Source organism: Mugil cephalus, chromosome 7 (assembly GCF_022458985.1).
Source record: "Mugil cephalus isolate CIBA_MC_2020 chromosome 7, CIBA_Mcephalus_1.1, whole genome shotgun sequence".
Classification (NCBI taxonomy): Eukaryota; Metazoa; Chordata; class Actinopteri; order Mugiliformes; family Mugilidae; genus Mugil; species Mugil cephalus.
The window spans coordinates 21237134-21261912 of NC_061776.1; the positions used below are offsets into that span (position 1 = coordinate 21237134).

At 42.2% G+C, this 24779-nt stretch overlaps 1 protein-coding gene across 1 annotated transcript; it reads left to right on the top strand.

Moving 5' to 3' along the window:
- Nucleotides 1-8901: 8901 nt before the first annotated feature.
- Nucleotides 8902-24775, top strand: LOC125011442 (carboxyl-terminal PDZ ligand of neuronal nitric oxide synthase protein-like). The gene is made up of 10 exons (XM_047590664.1): nt 8902-9495; nt 10145-10216; nt 12154-12246; nt 12326-12384; nt 12464-12572; nt 17203-17338; nt 17748-17875; nt 21031-21192; nt 21468-21636; nt 22114-24775. The coding sequence occupies exons 1-10, from the start codon at nt 9391-9393 to the stop codon at nt 22644-22646; spliced, it is 1566 nt and encodes a 521-aa protein (XP_047446620.1). The 5' UTR covers nt 8902-9390; the 3' UTR covers nt 22647-24775.
- Nucleotides 24776-24779: the final 4 nt, after the last annotated feature.

Genomic DNA, 24779 nt, shown 5'->3' on the forward strand with positions numbered 1-24779 from the left:
CCAGCAAGGTAAAGCAGAGGGTGATTGAATAACATCCTTTTATATGCACTAATATGTCAATATGCCACTTCCTATATAGCCTTTTAACATCGTTTGATGCCTAAATGTTGGCAGGAAAATATCTGACTCTCAGTAAGAAAGAGAATGAGCATGCCTCCCAAAATTCTGAACTGTGTTATTCCATTTAGTAGGTCACATTCTCAAGGTTAGAGTTAGATTGATTGTCGTAAATGGGAAGCCCTGAGGGCAGATTTGTATGAGTTGCCATAATATTGAAGTGGGCACGCGTGTGCTTCTAAAGACCAAGTTAATTCTGCCGGGAAGAGCGTGCAGGCCCGTCACCATGGATGCAGCAGCCACCTACTGTGCACCTCCACAGGCAGGTTTGTTTACTACCTCAGCAGCTTGTGACTCACAGCAGCCTCCCCTCCCTTTCGTAAAGCAGCCTTCCCTTCATTCTCCAGACATCCATCATCGCTCGCCCCATCCTACGCTCTCCCACGGCAACCAACGACCCCTGTTCAAACACTCGGCCGCTAAAGAGGCGAGGCCGGAGTCATTAACATCACTCCGGCTCTCGTGGAAAACGATGGAGGCTATCTCTCTGCTCACTCCTCTTTCCACGTGTCATCCATTAGTTACTGAGCAGTAACGGAGATTAAGTGAAGAAACATGGATTTGTTTTTTGGCTCAACAGATGGACATGGACTTTTTTTCTTTTTTTTCTTTGCTGTATCAGTACTAATAAATCCAAAGCAGGATTTTTACTTTGGCCTATATCAACCTGTTCAGGCAGATGTTCATGATTCACATGTAAAATTAAGTTTCCAATAACTGGATCATACTGAAAGTAGCATGTAGAGACCTGATCAGGCGTGGTGGCATGTGGGTGGACAAAACTATTTTTGTTTTATGTAATGGATGATCACATCACAAGGATCTAGTCCGACAACTTATTGAGATAATTGAAAAGAAAACAAATACTGAAACAGAGGAACAGAAGCAACTCGACAGGATAAATGTTTGTTTTATGTCACCGTGGCAACACTGATTGAATACAGGTATGTGCAAATTGTGATGTCAAGCAGATGGGTAGACCAAAAAATAAATAAATACAAGTTAATTGAATTTAGAGGCAGTCAGAAAGTTTAATTCCTCAAAGAAAACACGCATGTATAGATATATCTGTGAATCATTAAGCCTCTCTTGTAGAACTGCAGGACCTGGACTCAGTAACTTATGTGCGCAGCCTGTGCCGATGTGAGTCATTTATACTGAGAGTCAGGCTCCCTCTGTAAATCCGCTGGTTGGTTGAGAGTTTTTTTGACAGTCTGGTTAATTCTTGTTTCAACTTCGTGCTTGAATTTCAACAGCAGTGAAGATAAGAAAAGTTTGTATCCCCACTCCTCCTCAGTTAAACTTTCCCTAATGTGTTTCACCTTTATTAATAAAAAAAATCTATTTGAAAATTAAGGAGATGGAGAAACTGCCGGAAATACTATAGCGAAAGCATGCCACCTCCAAGTGGACCAGTCTAAGCTCTTGTGGTGTATAGTTACATCTGTGGGGAGCTCAGTTACAGTGTTTAGGTCTGTGCAGGGTCTGCATTGATCCTGTAGCTTCTGCATCAAAGTGACGCAGAAGTCTAAACCGCCTGTTAGTGTGAAAGCATAACTGACGTTGGAAACATCGACACGCCTGCTGTATATACTGCAGTGTAGCTCGATCCATACAAATATATCACAATTTATTACTCTGAAGAGACAGTGGAGTATAGAAAGTTGCACAAAATGGCACTGGTATATACTTGGTTACTTGCAAGTATGATAAAAAGATGGGACTGAGCACCTTTTTATCCTCGCATTCAGTTGTAATTATTGTATTAGGGGAACTCGATAAAGAATTAACTATTATATCGAGGTTTTGGACATGCTTAATGCTGTAATTATAGTCAATTCATATTGAGTCAATATTTAAAAATACAATCCAATGTCATTGCTGTGGCATTAACTGAATTCTACTGGCAAACATGAGGAACAGAGACACTACTAATAGAAAGTGCTGCCCAAGACACTATCAACCCCCCAATGCTGCTCTATAAAGGTAACTATTAGTTTTTAAAACTTAGCTGAATGAGAGCAAATCTGATTTCAAGTCCGTATGCTTCCACTTATGTTGCTCACTGCAAGTTCAATGAATCCAAAAAACTTTGACACACTGACTGTTTATAGTTATCGATTCTTTTAAGGTACACTGCCATCATGGAAATCTCCAGGACTGGAAAAACATCTTTGCAGGCCTAATTTTAACCGCTGGAGTTTATTCTGGCACAAGAACAGGAAAAACTCCAGCTAAGCCAAAATATAAAGCAGAGAAATCACTTGAGGCTTTTGACAGCCACTTAGAAAAAAACGATGCAGGCCACAGCTGACCAGATCCAAAGACAGGGGCTTTTCCCTTTCTCGTCACTTACTGTCGTGTTGTGGTAAACAAGGGAAGATTCTTTGCTTAAAACCCCCTCCAGACATGTTTGAAGAAACACAAAACAGAAAATAATGTGCGCTCAATGTGGGTGGATTGTAAATCAGTTGCCCGTCTGGATGAAAAGGCATGAAATGACCTATCTGGTGGAAAACGGGCGCATATTTTTATTTTAAAGAGCCCATCTTCAGTGTTTGTTCAGTGTAAGTTTCAAGTGTCCGCAAGTCACCTTTTACACCAGGACTGGTTTCCGACGCACACCTTAAACTGAGACGTAAGAGAGGTTCATGTTAATCCTTTTTTTGTGTGGAGTACACTTACAGGTGTTAACATCGCTGTAACTGAAACAATCAGTGGATCATTGTTGCATGCCATCCCTTCCTTTCTCTTTGTTTCCTTTCTCTCTGTCACTTCACTTTTCACCCCTTAAGTAAAGGCACAAATGTGCGCACTAAAAATATACCAGTGTTCTCTCTAACACTGATATGAACTCTCCATCTAGTTCATTATAGAATAAAACATGCAAATAAATATGAGAACCCAGGAGGCTCCGAAGTGGGATATCACTGTTTACAATAGCAGCGTCACTGTTCGTTCATTTTGCTGTGTTGCCCTCTTTCTAGGTACAAAGCTTTGAACACAAGTTCCTTATTGTCAGGTTTAAAATAGTTATTCCATGCTGGCTGCCTCGAAATAACCACAAAGATAGGAAACAAAAACAAGAAGATCGGGTTAATTTTAGTGCACTATTTTCTAAACACAGGCGATCATTACGCTTTAGTGCACACTGTCAACACAGACAGGTTGAACACCTGAATGAGCTGGCACAGGAGAGGCTAAAGCAGGTATATTTTACACAAGTGTTTCCAAAGCACGGATCAATTCGAGTGGGGAGCTTTGAATGTCAGGAAGGTGGAGACGCGGCTCACACTGCGAGAGGTGGAGCTCTGTTAAACGGTGGATCTGGTTCACCAGGGTTCCTGCTTCAACGGTGAAAATGAGTCAGCGCGCTCATTTTAAAACATATTTGCTGTGAGAGTGGTGATTAACAGCGTCGCCAGCCGAGCTTGAACTTGGTGGAGTGGTGTAAAAACAAAGAGCTGCGGCCATGGTTACCGGGTTACCAAGGCAACAAACCCAGCACAGCCGAGGGGTCCATCACAGGACTCAGTGTGAAATAATTACACTACGAGAGATTAAAGTCGTTTTAATGTGATTTGATTTGCAAAGTGGGACGAAACAGGCAGCTACAAATACACCCCTTTGTGACGACTTGTTGAAATGATCAAAAGTGCCTCACAATCTGATTATGTGTGATATTAAAACGCAGTGAGATGTGCCACGCTGTAACTGCTCCTCTTAATTCAACATCTGCTCTGCATTGTTTCAGTACGAGATGCATACAGTATGAAGCCAGCACTGAGTCAAGGCACACGATGACTCACATCGATGAGGTAGAAAGCACATTTGGTTTCCAGTAGTGTAAATTTCCACACCGAATGTTGTGTTTATAGTTTTGTTTCTTAGTGAAGTTAGTTGGAAGTCCGTGTGTTTCGTACATTTTAAGGAAACATGAGTCAGTCGGACTTTAATCTGGACACAGAGCGGGTGTGACTAGGTCTGGTCTAGTTCATGAAGAAGAAAAGACTTAAAAGACATACATATACATATACATATACATATACATATACATATACATATACATAAACATATACATATACATATACATATACATATACATTTGGTTTGTGAGAGTCTGTCCTACCAAGGACAGCCCCCTGTGTGATGTTCATGTTTGACCTGACCAGTTCCATCTTCAGCTTTCAGGAAACATCCTTGTGATACATTAAAAGGAAGTGAGTTGTCATCTCCGTCTATATTTGCATCACATTTCAAAAGACGAGACTTCTTTCCCACAATTGCACTTACTTGACGTGTCCAACAAATTACGTAACTCGTACATCTTACACTCATTGGAATTGTTTAGCTCTGAAACTTTGTTTCCCACCATTTGTTGCCTGTTTTGTTTAGTCCAGACTGGACAATAGCTGAGTGATACAGCTGAGATCAAAGATCCCCTTTTACTATTTAAGGGAGAGACACAAAGTAAATATGAGCAAAGCATCAATCTGAAGCCAACAGCTTCATTAAAGGAAAAGTCGGGGAGTTTGCTTAATACACTTCCTTGGCTAGATGTTAAATTGCAGAACATTTGTCTCCCTCCTTCTGGCGTTAGGATAATCACACAAACACTGAGACCATGTGGGTATGAGCCTGTCTACACCCCAGACACATTTTCATTAAAAAAAACTGTGTTTATGTTTTTCTTTTTATTACCCCATTCTCTCCTGAAGAATGACCTATACGCTGAATGTTCACTGGCTTTCAAAGGCTGCAGATCTTTGTGTGTAACCCAGTGGAAAACTGTTGGCACATGCCTATGATTCGTGTCCCTTCTCTTCTTCCAGCTCCCCACAGTCAAGGGAAGACTCACTGAGTTTGTGCTCTCTATTGATCACTTTCTTATTTTTCGACTATTTTTCTTATTTTCCCTCCTCTGAACACGCAGACTCACTTTTTGAACTGGACCATCAGAATTTTCATCCTGGAATTACAGCTACACTGCACGTTTTTAGTTCTCCACACCAGTGGTTTTCGTCTGGTCTGGCTTGAGGGCTCCTTAATCACCCCTTAGTGACAAGCTGCGACCCAAATCAAACAAAATATTCAACTTTTTTTTTTATTAAGTTTATTAAATGAAAAGATTTTGCAGTTTGAACCTGAACAGGGGTGCTGGGGCTGTAAAAAATCACTGAGAGACCCATTTAGAGACTTTGTGGTGCTGTCATTGGTTTCACCAAAACTTAAAATAGAGAAAATACTTTTCTCATTTTTTTTTTTTTTTTGTGTTAGCCTGGAGGCGCTTAGCCCTGTTAGCCCATTTATAACAGCTGTCCCTGGACTAGACGCTATACGCTACTCCATCTCTGTCATTATGGTTGCTCCCTTCATAGGGTCTGGCAGGCAACATTAAATGTCTTAGTGTGGAAAAGTAGCCATAGACAAGTATCGGAAAACTCTGGTGCACTCAGAAATAGATTTACCTGTTGGTGATTAGCCTAATCAACACTAAGTGAACTTCTTCGGACAGGACTTGAATTTAACAGACAATTACATCAGAGTTAAAGTCCTGCACAAAGCCATAAATGGGACGACTGATGTCACTTTGTCCATTAAATATAGATTTACAATGAGTGAACCATCCACTGTGACCACTGTGACCACTGTACCACGTTACATGTATCTTTTGTTTCATCTGTCCTGCTGTTCCCGTCGGAGCTTAATATTTATAGCAGCATGTAGACTTTGGAGTGGTACCAATCTTTTCCATTTAACTCTCGGCAGGAAAGTGATTAATTAAATCTTACAAAATGTAATCTTTAATGGTGCTTCATCTCCGCATGATAACAACCTTCAGGTGCGCCTGGAGGCTGTTATGTGTACACTGCCTCATCTTGTCACTATTCAACAAACAAACCTTAAAATATTGGCATGCTGCTGGTAGTCATAACAGAGTAACAAGTTTACCGCGAAGAATTTTGGAAACAAGCCAATACCCGCGACTCTAAAGACTCTCTTTTTTTATATACACGGAAGAAGCTTTTCATGAACTCATGCTGAAGTCACAAGAGCCAGTTCTGCGTGTGACAAGGTCGTGGTGTGACGTACAAGTCCACAGAAATAATGCCGCTATCACTGAGTGACTTCCATGGTGACAATGTAGCACGATTTGTGGAAAAGTCAGCTTTGTATTGGGCCACTATGTCAAACAAAGACTGGGTTTATTGACCTATAAAGAGCAATGAATGTCTCCGAGCAGCAGGACTAATGTCAGTCAACACATGGGCACGTGACAGTTTGTAGATATCAACACAGCACCTGATTTCTGTTCGCCCATGTGAAAAATTACGTTAATGACGATCACCCTGGTGACACTGACTCACAAGTCTATTTAAAGCATGTTTTCTTCTTCTTAGCTGAGTTTGTTGCTACACTGACAGTGTGGCTCCACCGATGCCTGCGTCATGCCTTCATTTTGGTCCGGACCCAAACATCTAGCAAGTATTTGTGATTCCCAGGGAATTAATTCAAGTACTGCAGTCGGCAAATATTTGAATTGTTCAATACATCTGCGATGTTTTAGAACAGTGAAATGATTTTAAAGTTCATAGTGTGAGAAAACTTTTGGAATTAACAAATAGCAAGTATAATAAAAAGTCTTTCTTTGTGCTGCCTTTGTATGACCGGCTCAGCCGCACGCAGACGTTGAGCTTCAAAAGTGAGTGAACAAGTTAGAAAACATCCATGTTTGAGAAGCCTGGCCTGGGACAGGTCTCAGACGACTAATTTTCTCATCAAACAACGTATTCGTGCCAATTAATTAGGACTCATTGGTCGTTTCAGGTGCATAGTGCATACCTGCTCTAATGGAGCTGCCATATCAACGAGTGCATCCACATTTTCATTCTGAATTCCCTCTGGGAGGTTATAGTCTCACGGCCTTAAAGATTCGATTAGGTTGTCGACTTTTTGAAATAAAATGCAGAGACGTTCATGTGACGAGAGAAAAACAATGACATATGGTACAGGTTTTTTTCATAGAACATGGACAATATTTACAGATGAAACCTTTGTACAGGTGAGACCACATATCCAGTTGAGTGAGCGAATATACACAACGATTGATTGAGGTACTATATATGAACGTATTATACAGATGGACTTTAAAAGTAAGTAAACTATAAACAGGAAATTTGCACTAGAGGAAATGTCAGATGATAAATTGTGCAACCGAGAAGATAAGAAGATGCCTTAACATCTGACACACATGTGACCATTCTCAGCCAGCCTTCCCGTGTGAGAACAATTAGCTTCGAAAGATCAATTCAGTCAAATGTAAACATGTCACAGTCAACAAAGTTCTTTAAAGAAGACGACACACGCAGAAAACCATGGATCTGACTGCAGGAATCGGAGCACAGAGCGATGACCGGAACAGGGCAGATAAAAGGAGAAGGCCTCCTCAAGCGCTTGGTGAAGTATTTTTGTTCACTCTCTATGAATGATCTCAGAGGACACTTTGTTCCCAGAAACAGTCACACTTGCATCTTACACAATAAGAAGGTGTGTGATGGGACCGGCGTGATTTCCTGGAATGACAGAATAGTCTGTTCATCTGGACCACCTCACTGGAGTGTGTGCGTGCCTTAGACTGAGACGGACCGTACCACAATCACAGGTCAATACAAGACAGGCTGCACAGAAAGATAAAGGCGAAGGACACGGTGAATAAAAAACTGTACGCTTGATATATAAAGTCAATGTTTGACGTTGGCTTTTCATTTTTCTGGCTTTTGCACTTTCAGGTGTTGCATCCTCTAAAGAGTAAAGAGCTCTGTTGCCACCTGCTGGAGAGATGGTGTTACTGAAGTCTGATCGGAAACCAGTTTATTAAGACACGGAAGGTGAGGGTGAAGCCAAGATGTCACTTTATATTTGAGGAGAAAACTAAATTATCTTTGGATAACACTGTTTTAGCTTAAAACTGCTGTATAAAGTACATATTATCTTATAGGACTCAAATGACCATACAAATGATGAGGATGTTGTGATAAATCCAGTGAAAACTCTACGGTTGTCTCACTTCCATGGAACATTTTAAGTCCTTTCAGGTCTTTGTTTTGGTTTTATGACCTGAAACTGATATTATTTTGGTTAACTCTCCTTTACCATTACCAACTTTGTTTGTATGAATTATTCTCTCTGTTTTTTTGTTTGTTTGTTTGTTTTTTGTTTTTTTTGTTTTTTTTGCTCTGATTTTGGTTTCAACCAATGATTTAAGGAAACAACAACATTTTGGCTGTTAATTGCAATAATAGCTCCTCTAAGTCAAAGAGTTGCATACCAAAGTGATATTTTTCTTGTGTGTGTGTGTGTGTGTACTCCCACTTAATTTCACTCCTTAAATGTTAAATGGGAACCAGGAAAATAAAGGTCAAAACTGCATTTGTGTTAGCATTTGGTGAACAAACAAACCAGAGTTGGGTTTCGTGGAGCTCCACCAGGTTCAAAGCATGTGTTATTGTATTTGATAACTGCAGGACCACAGGGCTATTTCCACTCCCTTTATCCCCCAGAAAACAATGTGGGCTACTTAGTTTGTTTTCCACCTCTGTATGTGCCTGAGTTCAAATTATTGTACGGATTAGTTTTCAGTTTGCAGGTAAGGAATAGAGACCCCTTCGTAGACCCTCGTGGGCTCCTGGAATCCACCATGAAAAGCAGAGTAGTGCTTGTGGACTTGCTTTTTCGCTGTGAGGCCACTAGATGTCACTCAACCAAACACCAGCTGCAGTCTGGTGTTTGGTCGAGTCTATAAATTTGGTCGAGTCTATAAATTAAATCCTTCATTCGTTCATTCATTTATGTTGAATCGAGTTTAATTGGTGGCTTGGGTTTTCGAAATGCTGATTGATAAATTATAATCCCGAGTTTGATCTGATAGTGGGGGTGAAAAAACGTGTTGAGATCCGTGCGTCATCGGGACCGCGGTGGCGGCAGCGGCGACGGCGTGTACTGCCTCTCCGTCGTGCATCAGACCAAACCGGAGCCGACGGGTCAATAAGTCCACTCACCGATCACCGGGCAGCGCGTTAATTGACACCATCAACCAATCAATCGGACGCGACGGAAGCACCTCAACCCGCCTGACCTCCGGAGTGACGCGTCTCTCCTCCGATGAAAGAGCGGAGGGGAAGGCAGGGCGCCGGAGGAGATGCGCATATCTGCAGGTCCCTATAGCGCTGTCGTAAAACAAGAGTCGGGAGCAAGTGGGCTTTCGTTAAAGCGATGCCAGGAGTAACCAAGTACAATTTAGTGGATGACGCGCACGATTTGAGGATCCCCATGCATAACGAAGAGGTGTTCAAGCATGGGGTCTGCTTCGAGGCGAAGGTAAGGACCCTCTGCAACAGATTGTACTTTGTGGCTGACAGGAAGGATTCCGGGCTCGGGGATCAGAGGACCATAAAATATCAAACACGGACATATACTGCAGTTGTCACTTCTTCATGGTCATGCTTGTACGCATATGTTTGTAATTTTTGTGTTTTCTGCCCTCACAATAACTGACTGTGTGATTTTATGATGCCTTGCAGAATTTTCTTGTGACAGCAGACCACTCCTGAATTTTTGCATTTAATTTAATTTTCAGTTCAAGCTTTACTCCTCTTTGGTTTCTGACATGCAAAAATGAATCAGTGTGTAATAAGGCAACAATTCATTAAGTCCATACATTAAGTAGCTGATTGGTCTAAAGGTGAACAAAAAAAACCCTGTCAGAAGGGTTATGTCAACAGATGTCTCCAAACCTGTAAAATATGCAGATTTAATTCATGTTCTAAAGCTAAAACCAGTGTTTGCTGTATTCTTCACGTGAATAAGTTCTTTCAGCTTTCATCTAGAGGACAATAGTCTCTTCAGAAAACCAGAGAAAAAGCTGTCAGAACTGGTAGAAAAAGAAAAACACAGCACTTCCCACATAATCTGCTGCCTTCGTTCCTTCAAACAGCCCGTCATTAAATCTTTTCTTTCTGTTTTGCAGTACATTGGTAGTTTGGAGGTGGGCCGCCCCGGCAGCCGAATGGAGATAGTGGCTGCAATGAGGAGGATCAGAGTAAGACAATTGTCATTTCCAGACACTCAACTTGATCCTGGTGACAATAGCAGCTTAAGCACGTTAACACTGAATCAGTTATGTACGTGAGTGCACCTCTGAGCACTTGTGACCAGCGCTCAGGGGAATATTTCCACCCTCAGTATATAAATCACCTGTCTGTGAGATTCAGAGGGCTGTCAGTTTAAATCACTGCAGCATTCGTGAGGCAGCTTGAGTTTTCTGGCTGAGGAGAGATACCGCACACAGGTTCATATCACAAAAACAGCATTTCTCAAGCCTTCCTTCCTTCCTTTCTTCAGACCAGACAAGGCCAGTGGAAACACTGCGCCACCTTGTCATTAAACATCACTGCAGTGCTACGCTGAGGAGCTGGGAGGAGAGGATTTAGCTCCTTGTCAGCTTTTAGATCTAATCAAACATCCAACTTATTGTGTGGGGATGAGGTCGGCCCCATCCCCAGTGGTGCCCAAGGAAAGACTTAATCCTGATCCCTCACACTCGGTGCAGGCTGGTGGCCATGTCATTGCACAGTGATATGTTTTTGTTTTGTTTTTGTTTTTTTCGGATTTTTACAATGTCTCTCTCTAAATTATTCAGATGCTTGGCTGCGAGTTTGAGCTGATGACAAGGGACACATGAATACAGCATTTCAGATCTAAAAATATGCCAAGGCCGGTGAACTTTTGGTTCCACTGTGCTCAAACAAACAAATGTTACATAAACACCTGTAAAATGTGGCTCACATCTAGAGATCTTAAAACGCTTTTCTGTGAAGCTTTGAGGCAAAAATGAATAAAAAAGAAGAAGAAGAGAAAATCAAACGGCTCTTAATGACAACAGCATAAACAAAAGGATTGTAAAAGCAGCGGCGAGATTAGAATCGATAAAAAGTCTGGAAAAGAGTTTGTGTGTTTGCTCTGTGGCGCAGTAATCAAGAGCCTCTGCTTATTCGGAGAGCGTCCTTTAAAGGGCTCACAGTGGCTCTGAGAGAAGATCTGGATCAACCTGGGGGATTAATTTGCCGCTGGGGTTAGTGCTAGTTTGAATTAGCTTCAGGTTGACGTGCAAAGAAGATGTTGCCCGAACCCTTCCTGTGTTCCACTTCGCCTCCCTCTGACAGCAGTGCGTGCAGGGATGGATGGTCCTCTTGTCCCAGTTTATGTGGGGCTGCGATAGCCTGGATAATGCGCATGTTAAGAGTCTGGCGTCCTTCACCTGAGCGTCTACAGTGCGGTCTGCACCACAGCAAGACACATTAACTAGATGAGAGCACGAGGCAAAGCACTTTTGGGCACCATGCGCCGTGTTCACTGTTTCTTTTATTCCGAAACGTGCGTGCAAGCATGAGAAGAGAAGGCGTCCCGTTGAAAATAAAAGGCAGCGCGGGGCTGTTATTTTTTACACAAACCAAAGAAAAGATGACAGGAGAGAAAATCCAAAAGCTGCCGAGCAAAGTGAGCAACTTCACTGAGCTTCATCTGATCAATTAATCATCTGACGCCCAAACTTTGCGTTTCCAAAGGGAGCAGCGTTACTTCGTGTAAGTTCTGGTAGTCGTTAGATCTCCCAGCCCTGATGTTAGGAGCCTGAGCCAGCAGTGGAGGCAGAGGGTGTCGGCTCCAGTATTAATCTTTCAGAGGGATGAAAGTGTCCCACACATGTCTGCCTCCCTACGGGGAGGCGGCCTTTGAAAGCTTAAACAGCTCCCAGAATCAGAAACTGACAGTTTCTCGATGTTTACTCAATCTCAGTTTTCCCCAGAGGAGAACGCTGGCAAAAAATATCCCCGCCTGCACCATACCTCCTATCAGCTTCATCTTGATGTGATATTTATTACAAGTCCTGAAGCACTGTACAGTTTAACTTTTGGATTATAGTTTTTTTTTATGGCCAGCCTTGAATACTAACTAGATCTTTTTTTTCCCCCTCCACAGTATGAATTCAAGCTGAAGAACATAAAGAAAAAGAAAGTCAACATTGTTGTATCGACAGATTTTGTCAAAGTGCTTTTGCGCAAAAAGAAAAAGGTCAGTTTTGTAGAACTGCACTTTTTCTTAACATGACATGTTCGTCAGTGTAAGTGAATGTGTTCTTGTGTTGCAACAGAGAAAAGGGTGGTCGTGGGATGAGAATACCACCCTGGTGACGCAGGATCCTATCTACAGGTGGGCCCGAACACAAGGAGACGTGTGAGCTACTGAGTAACCCATTGGCCTGATGTCATGTATTGTCTTGCCCCGACAGGATCTTTTACGTCTCGCATGATGCTCAAGACTTGAAGATATTCAGCTACATAGCAAGAGAAGGACAGAGCAACGTTTTCCGCTGCAATGTGTTCAAGTCCAAGAGGAAGGTGAGTGGTTCTCCTGATACACTGAAGAGCTGTAGACGTGGTGATAAATAATAAATAGTACTCTATCGATAAATTCCAGTAGCAAAAAAATTTAATGGAGCCTATTCACAATAAATAACTGTTATAAATCTTCAACCTTGTTGATGTTTTAGAATGAACATTGATGCCGCTGTTGCTATGCAACCGGCCAAACAACCACATCACCTTGGACACTGTTGTGCCAATTTTTTTTGATTGCCCTGTTTATTTTCATTTTACTTTAATCTCATTTTTATCTTTCTTGTGGTCTTTATGTGCAACGAAGCTATGGTGACAAAGTAAATTCCCTCGTGGATCATTAAAGTCCGTCTAAGTCTAAATCTAAATCTATTCCAAGTCAGTCCCACATTGGCACTAAACTCTCATTCAAGCATGGAGGTCATGCACAAAAACAGTTTGAGTTGGAAATGTGTTTTCATGGACGTCACCAACCTTTTCTCCTAGAAATTGCATTACCGTTCAACAAAATGGTTTCCTAAATGACATTAGGCTGCTAATGTGATCACCGAATCTTCAGAGCAGCTGATATTTTTCCGAATGCAGAACGCACCACATTTATCAAACAAATCATTTTGTATTATTTCAATATTTAAATTGCTCAGTTTATTTTTTCCCTGTCCTTTGGTTAACTAACCAACATTAGTTACCATAACATTTTCTCTTAATGGCCTATTTTAACGTTAAATCTGTCAACCCAGTACTATTCATCACAAAAATTCAGGTTTATCTCATGTAGACCTAATTAGATAATATTCTGGCAGTAGACTAATTAGTATTGCTTGTGTGATTTAACTTCAGTGGCATGTTCTGAATGTAGATGAATATGCTGCACATGCTGGAGAAGGTTGTTTACATCCACTACACCTTTACACCCACCCACCCTCCCCCGCATAACGTTAATGGAAACCTACATCGTTTAGTTGTGTAGGTCTATATGTGCAAAAAAAAAAATGCATACATATAAGTAGAGCATAGTAGCACTTAGTATCTGCTCCACAGTTTTGTTGAATTCACGTCTAAAAAAATAAATAAAAAAAGAACAGAACAGGTCAGGACACAACAGTGATACTCAACACTTACTAACAATCAGACTGAACTGTAATGGTCCAAATACTGACCATGTCAGCTCAGTTCAGAGATATTCTTTGATGAGACGTGTTTGTGTTGCTGCGGTGGGCCATTTGGGATTTAGATCTTATTTGGCTTGGTAATTTTTTGCATTTGTAATCCACCTCCTGTCAAATGCTCTTCACTAGGAATCAAAGTCATGCTGGTTGAGAACCATTCTTTTCATTGTTGTGCCCAAATTGCCCCTCAGCTTAGAATTTACTCGTGTTTGTTGGTGCCACGTTGTGTAAATGAGGTGCATTTCAGTGCATGAGCCCCACTCAAAGTTCTGAAGCACATTCATGACAATATAGAAAATAACAATAATTGCAAATCAGTAATATAATTTAGAGCGGGGTCAACATACAGTCTTCACCTGAAAAAAAGGTGAACAGTCAGCTGGAATTGAGCAGGAAGTTCCAGCTCTGTTTAAGGTGACGTGATTTCCACGTCGTTCCTCACCATTACACTTATTAATGGTGTTGGTGATAGTTTGGTCCCGGCGCTGCTTTTGTATCTGTACATGAACATGAAGGCACAGCCAGCAGCAACAGCTCCTCAGGACAAAGAGTGGAAGCAAGGAAACAAAACAACGCCTGCCACCACCTCTAAAAGACGCCTTTTAATTACACGATCCGGAAAAAAAACGAAACGTAAAACTGACACATTTTTATCTTTCAGATTAATTTAGACAAGATACACAGGTACGACATGTTAATCGGAGCTCTTTGGAGGCACTTGTCGCAGGATTCGGTCACATTTGTTTCAGGCTTCAGATTGCTGTTTGGAACCGTTTCCAGTCTTCATTGAGTGTGGTTGACAGGCTTGTGTCTGAAGTGTCAGGTTTAAAATAAAGGCAGGAGGGTTCTGACAATCTTCTCTTTTAGCTTTTGTCTGTGCGCAAGAGATGAGTAAAGAAAGTTTTCGTAAATGTGGGTTATTTTCAAAATTGGGCAGGAATGAATATGCCTGCGACTGAACAACAGGACAGCTGTGAGGGTTCTACAGACTCATCGTTGTTGAGTCTTTTCCTGAATCTTGCGACATTAGCACATTGCATTACATTTCTAACTGATGATCCCTCTCATGCTTATTGTCTGAGAGAGGTAGACCTTTTCCTCAGACATGGACCATTAAACTGGGAATCAGAGCTCTCTGGTCTCATCCTAAATCCTAAATGAAAGGCATGTCCTTCTACACATATCTGCATATCAAGCAGAGACAATTTTTCCTCCGCGACAAAGACGGGGCATCCACGAGGTTGACTCCGGTCCCCTCACCATGGATACCAGGCAGACAGTGTCTTAGCGAAGCTGAATACTAATCATTTGGGTGGGAAGAGAAAAGAAAGCAGGCTTTTTCCACTTAAAGACATTCTCACCACTTCTGATGGGAACACCCACCACACTGTCAGGGACTCGGCCAGTGGTGCCTCGTTACCTCCGGAGGCTGCACAGCCTTATCTGGGTGTTGCAGGCCGAGCATGTGTGCTGAGCGGGAGGAGATGGAGCGGCTGATAAGAGGAGATTTGATTTATTTTCATCACAGCGAGTTGCAGAGCAACGAGGCTTGGATGTCAGACGAGCACATCAGGGCCAGCGGTTTAACATGACCATAAAAAAAAAATAAAAAAATGAAATGACAAAACTGACAAAATTAAATTCTGCATCCGTGAAGCAGCGGAGTCAGTTCTCCATTTTCTTCATGTTGTTGTTGCTATTTCACTTCAGTGAACTACATTGGAGCTTGAGTTACCTTGACATATTGACTGAATGCCTTGAGGCTGGATGATTCTCCACAGGCAGAAGGCAATATATTTCATTCACTGCAGCTCTTGGAAATGTTCAATATGGAAAACATCACCTTTAGTGAGACTGTGGTGGATAAAGCTTAATTCCCGTGGATTCAGGGTGCTGTCACTCGATTGTATACTGAGGCTTTAGAGGAGAAGAAACGTCAACATTGATCAGAGGAGTGCCTGTTTCTCAGATGCTACACTCTCTTTAGTGCTCAGCTTAATAAACACTGGAGTTTAATTTTCAAAACGTAATTTAAAGTATAGAACCTGACTAATACAAATTATTTGCATTATCAGTTAATCTGACAATTATGTTCATTTTTTTATTTAATTTAAAAAAAAAAAAAAAAAAACATTGTTTCCATATTTTTGGATTTAAGAATTACAGGTCTAATTTACAGATATAAAAATATTTTTCTATTTCATCTACTAAAGTTTTGGGGACTGTAGAAGAATACACAGACTCATACAACATTTTATCCATTATACCGCTAGGAAGCTGGATCCAACTGTGAGCTACGTTTTGCTAGGAAACAGCTGGGCTGGCTCTAAAGCGAAAGAAAAATAAAAAACACATGCTGTTTTAACATTAGACTTTGTGGATTAAAGATTATCAAATCTATTGAGTTTTGCCAAACTAAGTACCCATCATTCATTGCGTAGCCTTTAGACAGAGCCACGCCAGCTGTGTTCAGTGGGAGCCAGTGATAATGAGATGGAAGCAGACGCTGGACACGTGCCATGCACACTACAAATCAAAAATAGGGTGGCTTCAGCTTTTTTTTTTCCAATGATGGGATAAAGCGTCGGCCGTTCACATGTGTTTCTTTCAACTATTATTCTGAAGCTGACAACGACCTCAAGCATTTCAGCAACATGTGGCCACACATTGTCATTTTGTGATGTGTGAACTTAGCACAACACTCAGCTAGATGGCCAAAAAACTTGTTTCTTTGTTTCTTTGGAAAAAACTGGTAGCAGATGGACTTTTTAAAGACTTTTAAAGAGAAAAATGCAACCGAATGTTAAATAATTCCTTCCATTCCATTTTTGAGCTGATACCTGAAGGTCTCTCATTAACTATTGTGTGTCAGGGCTGCATGTGACTCATCATTGGAACACATCGTACCTTAAATCCCCGGAGATTAACAGGATTTGTTTAGAAGTTTCCTACATTTTCTGGCAAAAACTTTGCTTTAGGACTTCAGTGGCTGATTTCTGGGTTGATCTAAATTAAACTGTCATTGATGGATGACAAGGAGCCGACGCACCTTCACAGCCGTCTGCAACAACAAACTTTGTCTTCACTCTCCCTGCTATCAAACCCACTTGCTTCTGAGATAGACCAATACATCACAGTGACAGCCTAAACCATGGAAAGAAGGCAGACGAAGGCGAGCAGTCAAAGTTTTTGCAGAATTTACAGCTTTTAATTTGGTTTCGACCCCCTCCTGTTTCTCTCCGTCGCAATTTTCACAACCTCCAATTGTGACTTTTTTTTTGTCATATTACATCTTTTAACCTGCTCACGCCCTTACTCTCCTGATCCACTTTCCTTCCAACTTTTCTGGCACCTTGTTTTCTACCCTGCCGCGCATCTTGACTTTTTGCGCGCTCTCTTGCCGTGTCGTCTGACTGCCCCTGCTCTCAAAACTCTATTACTCCCTCACGTGTCCCCCCTCACAGTCTCAGGCCATGAGGATTGTGCGGACGGTGGGTCAGGCGTTCGACGTGTGCCACCAGCTGACCCTGCAACAGAAGAGCGACGAGCAGGAGGATGAAGAGGAGGAGGGGAAGGTGGAGGATCTGGACGCAGTACCAGGTGACTCCCGCCTACACAGGCGCACACAGAACTGTATCTGTAAAACCTCTGCCCTCATGTCTCTCCTCTCTATTCCCCCTCTGTCTCACACACACACACACATACTTAGTCTCAAACTGACACAAACAAAAACCCTGAGCGCCTCCAGAGACAAACATTGGCAGCCGAGCACAGCTCTCCGAGAAAAGATGTCATTATCCTCCACCAATTTTTTCAGCAACTTGCCACGTTGGCGCTGCAAATTGGTTTTGTTGAGTTGCGCGAGCCATTGATCAAAGCCTTTCTGCCTTTCTCTCGCTCGCTGATGGGGCTGCTGTCACTGCCTCTGGATGCGTCGCAAATTGTGAAGGACGCGCTAGAGACAGCATGAAAGCCCCTCCTATGCATCTGTTCTCTCTCTTCTTCTCAGCAAAGAAGAGGTTTGCGTTATCGGAGGAGACGGACCTTGAAGCAACAACAGAGGAGAGCATTGAGTGCGTCTCTTCATCAGACCTGGAGAAGAGCAAAAAGGACGAGGCGCTCGGTAGCGATGGGAAGGTAGATTGTTGAAGTCGTCAGTCGTCTGTTCGGCATCGCTCGCACAAAGCCTTGTTATTCTCTCGCTCTGTTGAAATTTATAAATAAGGAAACCTTGCAGTGATGACGCCAGTAAAGTGGTATTTATAGGCACTCACAGAACCACTTTGAATGACTGCTGATTTCACACTAAATTCATAATGTTAGCTTGAAAGTGTCGGCCGTTGGTGACACATGCCTTTTAAAATTTGCCTAATGCTGAAATGATCCTTTCAAATTAGTCCAGAAGCTAAAAATGGGTTTTATAGAAGTAAATAACATGGCCATCTTGTAACAATACAACGTTCTGATGGGAAACATTTGTACCTGGCATTCACATGGATGTTACTTAGACATGTAGCACCCACCTAGAACAGACCAGACACCCCCACCCCATAGTAATGACAGCAGGATGCAGCCTGACACAGACACACAGACAGAAACAATTTAGGAACAACTAACAAAACATGAAGAACATCCCGAGGTGTTGACCTGGCCTGCACATTCACTAGATCCCAAACTGATCAATTATCTGCAGTGTTGCCGGGGAGGATTGACAAAGCGTGTCACAAAATTACCGTACGTCTCTTAGTGCAAATATCATTGGGAATGCGCACAAAACAACTATTTTTTTTGTCATTTAGCATAGAGACAGTAAGTGTTAATTATATGTGGGACATGTCATTTGCCAAAATATTCCCCTTATAATCCCTGTAACCATGATCATAACAATATCCAGCCACTATGAGACAGTTCTTAAACCTGGATGAGGTCTTTACCGATGCATGCTGGTTTATATTGGAGCTCAAATCCGTCCTTAGATCATTGATTATGTTCTAGTCCCGTCCTTATTCTGCAGGGTGTTTTCTTGCTTAGTATATTTTCCCATATTCCTCTAAAAAATAGATCTTTTAATCAAAAATGCGGCTCATCTCACAGCTCACGGAGGAGCACGCTGAAAGTTTGCTCTGACCAGACCTCGAATTAGGATCAGAGCACTGAATGATGTACGGTGCAGGGAGCAGCTATGTGCTAAAGGGCTTCCTTAAATATTGGTGGGTTGAACGGGGTTTTTCTAGCGCTGCTCTGCTGATCCTGTGTTGTCGAAGGAGCCGCTATCTGCTCTGGGATATTTGTGCGTTCATTTCCCCGCCGAGTCTCTGAGGCATCCTCAGCTTCATTACTCCAGGGAGAAGCCTGCTGCTGTTCTGCCGAGGAGTTAATTGATTTGAATTGAACGGGTATTACGTCTAATTACATGATTACGCCAGAATAGGAAAATTAGCTTCATATTCGCATTACTTGCTGTGCCGCAATAAACACAGCAACATTTGTCACATGTAATTTCTATCGCTGCCGTGTGCAGGTTGAAGGTCGGGGACAAGTGTCCTTCAGAATCAGGTAATAATGACTAGAGAGCGCACCGTATTGATTTTCCTTCTCAGACATGACAGATAAATCACGTCCTTCATGGCTGCTCCTCCCACAGTCGCACATTAACACAGTCTGTGAGTCATGAAGCTCAGCAGAAGGACATACATTTTATTTATCTTTAGATCTGTTTATATATTCACTGTTTAAATCCTCATTAAAACACCATCTTCACTATTACGTTAGATGATGCTACTCTTTCTGTTTATTTGTTTGTTGATTTGTAATACGCTGTGATTGATTAGACCCGTTTGTGTGCAGGATCCCTGTGGTAGTCAGCTTTTTAAATGACTAAATCCCAGTTTAAAGCAAACCCCTCAACCATAAGTAAGAACTAGTAAGAACTAGATTTAAATTTTTTATCATGAATATTTCTTGAGAAGTATCACCCAGCTCTGTAGCTCTGTGGAGAATTCCAGCATCTTTTGGTCAATCGTTTTGTCGCAAACGCTCTTAAAACATCATTCAAAAGGTAGAGAAGCATACGAAATCTGATTTTCTCACCAACCGGTGGAGAACAAAACAGAGCAAAAAAAAAAGTGGTCACTGGATATACATTACAGTTAAACATATCCGCAGTAAGTACTCCTCTCTGATTGCTCACTTCATTATAGTCCCATCTTTAACTTTCTGTAGAAATTATGTAACAGTGTGAGACATTCCCACTTTGATATTTTCTTTATTTATGCAACATAACATGATTGCACTGATCTGTCTTTCCCTTTGAAACATCCTGCAGAGTGGATACACATATCAAAAACTGAAGCCTTGAACATCAAACAGTGGTGATATCTAAGAAACTTTCCGTGGATTTTTCCATGACGATGAAAGTGGGCGGGCTTGTTGCTTCCAGCACAGTGTCTCTTTGCATTTCCCTCCCTGAGGATCTCTGACTTGCAGAGAGACACTGTCCTTAAATCACTCGTGTACGCATGTTCCTATACAGACAAGCTTTCTTTTCTTTCCAGTATTGCTCTGTTATTTATGATTGCTGGTTATCCTACCCTGTACTTTCATTTTAACTCTGCCTACTGTACCTCCCATCCTTTGTTTTCTTCATTTAAAATACAACGGTTATTTATTTTAAATACAACGGCTGACATTTCGGTTGTTTGGCAGCATCACGTGTTGCTGCGGACGTTTTCAGCTGCACTGTCCTGGAATGACACAGCAGTCAAATTGAGGACTGTGTCAGTAGAGGTGTTCAGTTCACTGCAAACACGTATATGTCAACACTGATCACACTGACTCATCGTAGCCACTGACTGAACCCGTAGCCACTTTATTAGCGCTCTTCGCAGCTCATCCGTGATTCACAGTGCATTACTTCCTTGTTAAAACCACATAAAAATACTGGAAAAACCACAGAGGAGATTATAATCTTCCAATTTGGACATGAATAACAAGATATTGCACAGTACATGTATATGGTGCACTAAAAATAAGATGGGTTTTCTGGAAGTTGTTCAACCATTTATCCAGGCTCCTTCTTTAGTTCTCAAAGCCTGATCGGGGAGTTGGGATTTATATAGGAACATATGTAAAACTAGGGTTTTATGTAAGGTTTGTCAAGTCTTAAGCTGGTATTTAAACATGTCCGAAGCTCGTTACTTCAATTTAGTAATGTATTGAATATTACATACTATTTATTATGACTTTTAGAGGCTTTTTTAGAGAAATCAAATTCACTGTTCTCTCTACGGTAGGCATCTGATGACCCCTCTCTTCTGCTGAGCTCTCCCATTCTTGAAGCCTCTGTGTCGGGTCAACCTTCAGCAGAGGCATCCTGCTCCGCGGAGCACCAGCTCCAGCTCCTTCAGAGACAGCTGCAGCAGCAGGAACAGCAAGCGCTGGTGGCTTCAGCACAAGTACTGATGGAATTTCTTTGGAACCCAATTTAAGACAGATGCTTTTCTCTCTTGTTGATGTTTTGTGGTTTCTGGGCGAACTCCGGGGGAGTTTTAAGACCCCTTTCATGGAAGTTAATTTTTCTTTCTGATGCATCTCATTTTATAAGACTTCTGAGGAAACCAAAATCATTATGAAACTTTCGCATGACTAACTCTGACAGAGTCTTTTCTATTTTTATTTTTAAATTTCTTTTTCCCTCTGATTTGTGTCCCTAATGATGTGCTGTGTTCAGGTGCACGTGCTCCAGGAGCAGCTCTCGGTGGAGGTATGTGCACGGACCGAAGCCCAGGCTCGAGTGCAGAGGCTGCTGCAGCAGAACACTGACCTGCTGCAGCATATCTCACTGTTAGTCAAACAGATCCAGGAGCTCGAGCTCAAAGCTACGGGCCAGTTAACATCTAGTGAGTGGCTTTTATTCCTAGTTAACCACGTCATTTACAGTGTATTTTTAGTCACCTTTGTTGCCTTTAATCGTCCTCTTTTTCTATCTTTTCCCCCCTCGAGTTGCTGTCAAAAACGTCCTTTTCTCCTTTCACATTTTCTCTTAATCAGTTTATTTCTTGCTCCTTACAGTCCCCTCTTCTCATCCACTTCTGGCACACAATTAATTATCCCATGGCAGCCCTCTCGGAGGATTCAGTGCTGCTCTCTCTTCTCCCCTCCCTTAGTCCATAGCAATATGCTTCCTTAAAGTCATGAATTGTCGAACCCTGTCAGGACAGGCGTACTCCCACTCCTTGTGATCTCATTGCCCAGACACCCCTTACATGTCCTGCATCTGTGTTTGTGCGCGATAAAAGAAACATTTTCTGGGTTGTGTTTCATCTTTTCTATCTGTTTCTTACTCTTTCTTCCATCTTTTCTTTATTCATCCCCAGTGGGATCTCAGGACAGTCTTCTGGAGATTACTTTCCGCGCCAAGCCCTCCAGCGCACCCCGTGAACCGCTCACTCCCTCGTCATCTACAGGCCCATTAGCTGCTCCATCACAGCTCCAGATTAGTGACAGTGCCTGGGTCTCCGCCCTCCCCGGGCCCTGCTCTCCGGGCACCACAGGCACTGACACCATCCCTCTGGGCCTCAGCGGCAGTGGGGTTCGGCTTGAGTGCTTCCGCTTTTCCTCGCGTGGGCCGGACAGCCAGGAGCAAGGCCAGGACACGGGGGAGACTCCCAGCGACGGGGGCCCAGATGAAAGCTCGCTGCTGGGAGAACAGGTCCTGGGGGCACTTGAGCTGCTTCGTTTCAGGGAATCGGGGATCGGATCAGAGTACGAATCTAACACAGATGAAAGCAGTGACAGGGACAGCTGGGGGCAGGGAGAGGGAGCGGGGGCCGATGGTGCTGCTCGGCTCTTAAATGTGCTGAATGCAGAGTGTCTGCCGGACTCCTTGGGTGATGAAATGGCTGTTTAGTGGTCCTCTGAAAGGTGCTTTAAGGCAACTTTGCCCCACACCAACAGGAAACAAGAGAAATTCAAAATCTGAAACACTTCATAACTGAGAAACTATATATTGTGACAGAAAACTGCACCATCCGCTGGTAAATATCACTCATGATTGACTCATCACTGTTCTGACAAAATGTTTAAAATGTTGCTTTTAACTTGTCACTTCCTTTGCAAGATCGATGTCCCACTTGTATAAGTGCTTGTATGAGTCATATAATTAAATAGAACAAAAATGCTGACAGCAGAATGAAACTGATGAAATTTAATCCTGAATTTTGAAATAATGTGATTGCATCATGAATAATTTTGTGGAATTAATTAGCAGTGACAAATGCTCACTTTTAATAACATCCTAATTACAATAGTAAAAGTTTGTATGTTTACAAATGGAAATGCATTTTTTCAATTAATTTGATATCTCTATCAATTAAATTTAACGGGTTAACACTAACACCCTAACACTAAGACTAAGGGACTACAGCTATGCTTTTAGGACTGAGTATGAGGTCATTGCTCATACTCATACTACATTAGTATGCTAGCTCGCTCACATCATGTTGTCCATGTTTAGCATCTAATGCTATATTCACACTATGAGCAACAAATTACAAAACAGACAAGTGTGTCCAGCTCTATTATCGTCAAGTCTCCGTTGAAGTGTTGTTACAGCAGCTCATGTTGAATGAACTGCAGCAACGGACACGGAGGCATATTGTTGGCTGACCATGTCAACTTTGATTTGCAGCCATGTGTCATTTCAGTTTGTCGCTTAACATCACCTTCCATTGATGAGGACTTGTAGCGAGCTGCTTTTAGTATCACTTTAGCGTGTCCTCCTGCTCGCTGACTAGCGACCGACACATGTGTTGCCTTTCAACGCAACCCGTCAGCTCATGGCTATGACACGCAAAGTTGTGAAAACGCTGCTGCTATGCAACAGTCAGCATGTGGAAGCCACAGAGGCTAACGATTAGCTAGCGAAAGAAAGAAGCTGACGTAGTGTAAAAGCAAAGGCACAATGAAAAGATGTTAGTTGTAATCCAAAATTCTGAATCATACCTTTGTTGCTCAGCTTCACTGAAACAGGTGCACTTCTTGATAAGAATTTGTCCCAGTGCAGCTTTATTCAGAACACTGTCACATGGAATGAACACTGTGGTGTTTCAAGCTCTGTCTCTGAAAATCTCTGCTGTCTCTTAGTACGTGCGTTACTGTACTGTGCGTTTGATGATTGTTGCACCACACACCAGTGTAGGCCCCTGACCTGGTGACCTCGAGCTGGCTTGTTACACTATGGTCGTGTCTGTATTAATGGATTTGTGACACATCTGGCATGAACATCTGGGAAAGCATGGTCATCTTTGCCAAGATTATCTGGACGTGCTCAAGTATGAGAATTAAAACCCGGCTGCATTTACTATGACACTTATCTATATCAGTTCACATGGGTTTAAAATGAGCATGTATGTCTCACAGTATGAGTTTTGTCTTTTTCAATACATTGTATATGGGTTGATTAACTTAACTTGGCATGATTTCACTCATACTACTGTCCATCCTGTTTTGTATTATTAAGGAGCATTTCTTTGATTGTCTCAGAGGGAATCATCTCACTGGTCAGGTGCTGCTCTAGTCTCGTCTATGCTGCTTAAAAATGTAGCCACCTCTTATTAATGTCATAGTGCGGCAGTCTCGCTGTTGCTCTTCCTTCAAAGGGATTTTTTAGCCCTGGAGCAGGACGCCATGGCAAGTGGGAGGCATATAGGAGACGTCTGGACTCTGCTTCATATTCTTATGGCCAGTTATCGCCCCGGCTCTGCTGCACTGACTGCGAGCCAACTCTGAATCACTGAATTGGAGACGTGTTTTTGAACTCTTTCCAAAATTGATTAATCTCTTGCTGGCGCTCCTCTCTCCACCTTCTTCTCACTCTCTCTTTCCTGAAACTTGTCACCTCTTTCTTCTCTCTCGGTCAGTCTCTAACACTTCTTCTGTCCATGGTTATGTCTGTTTCACAGAAAGTGTACTAAAAGTGAAAGTGCACTTACATCAGTGTTTCTCCTTGTGGAATTAAATGCCCTTTCTCAAATGCCATCTG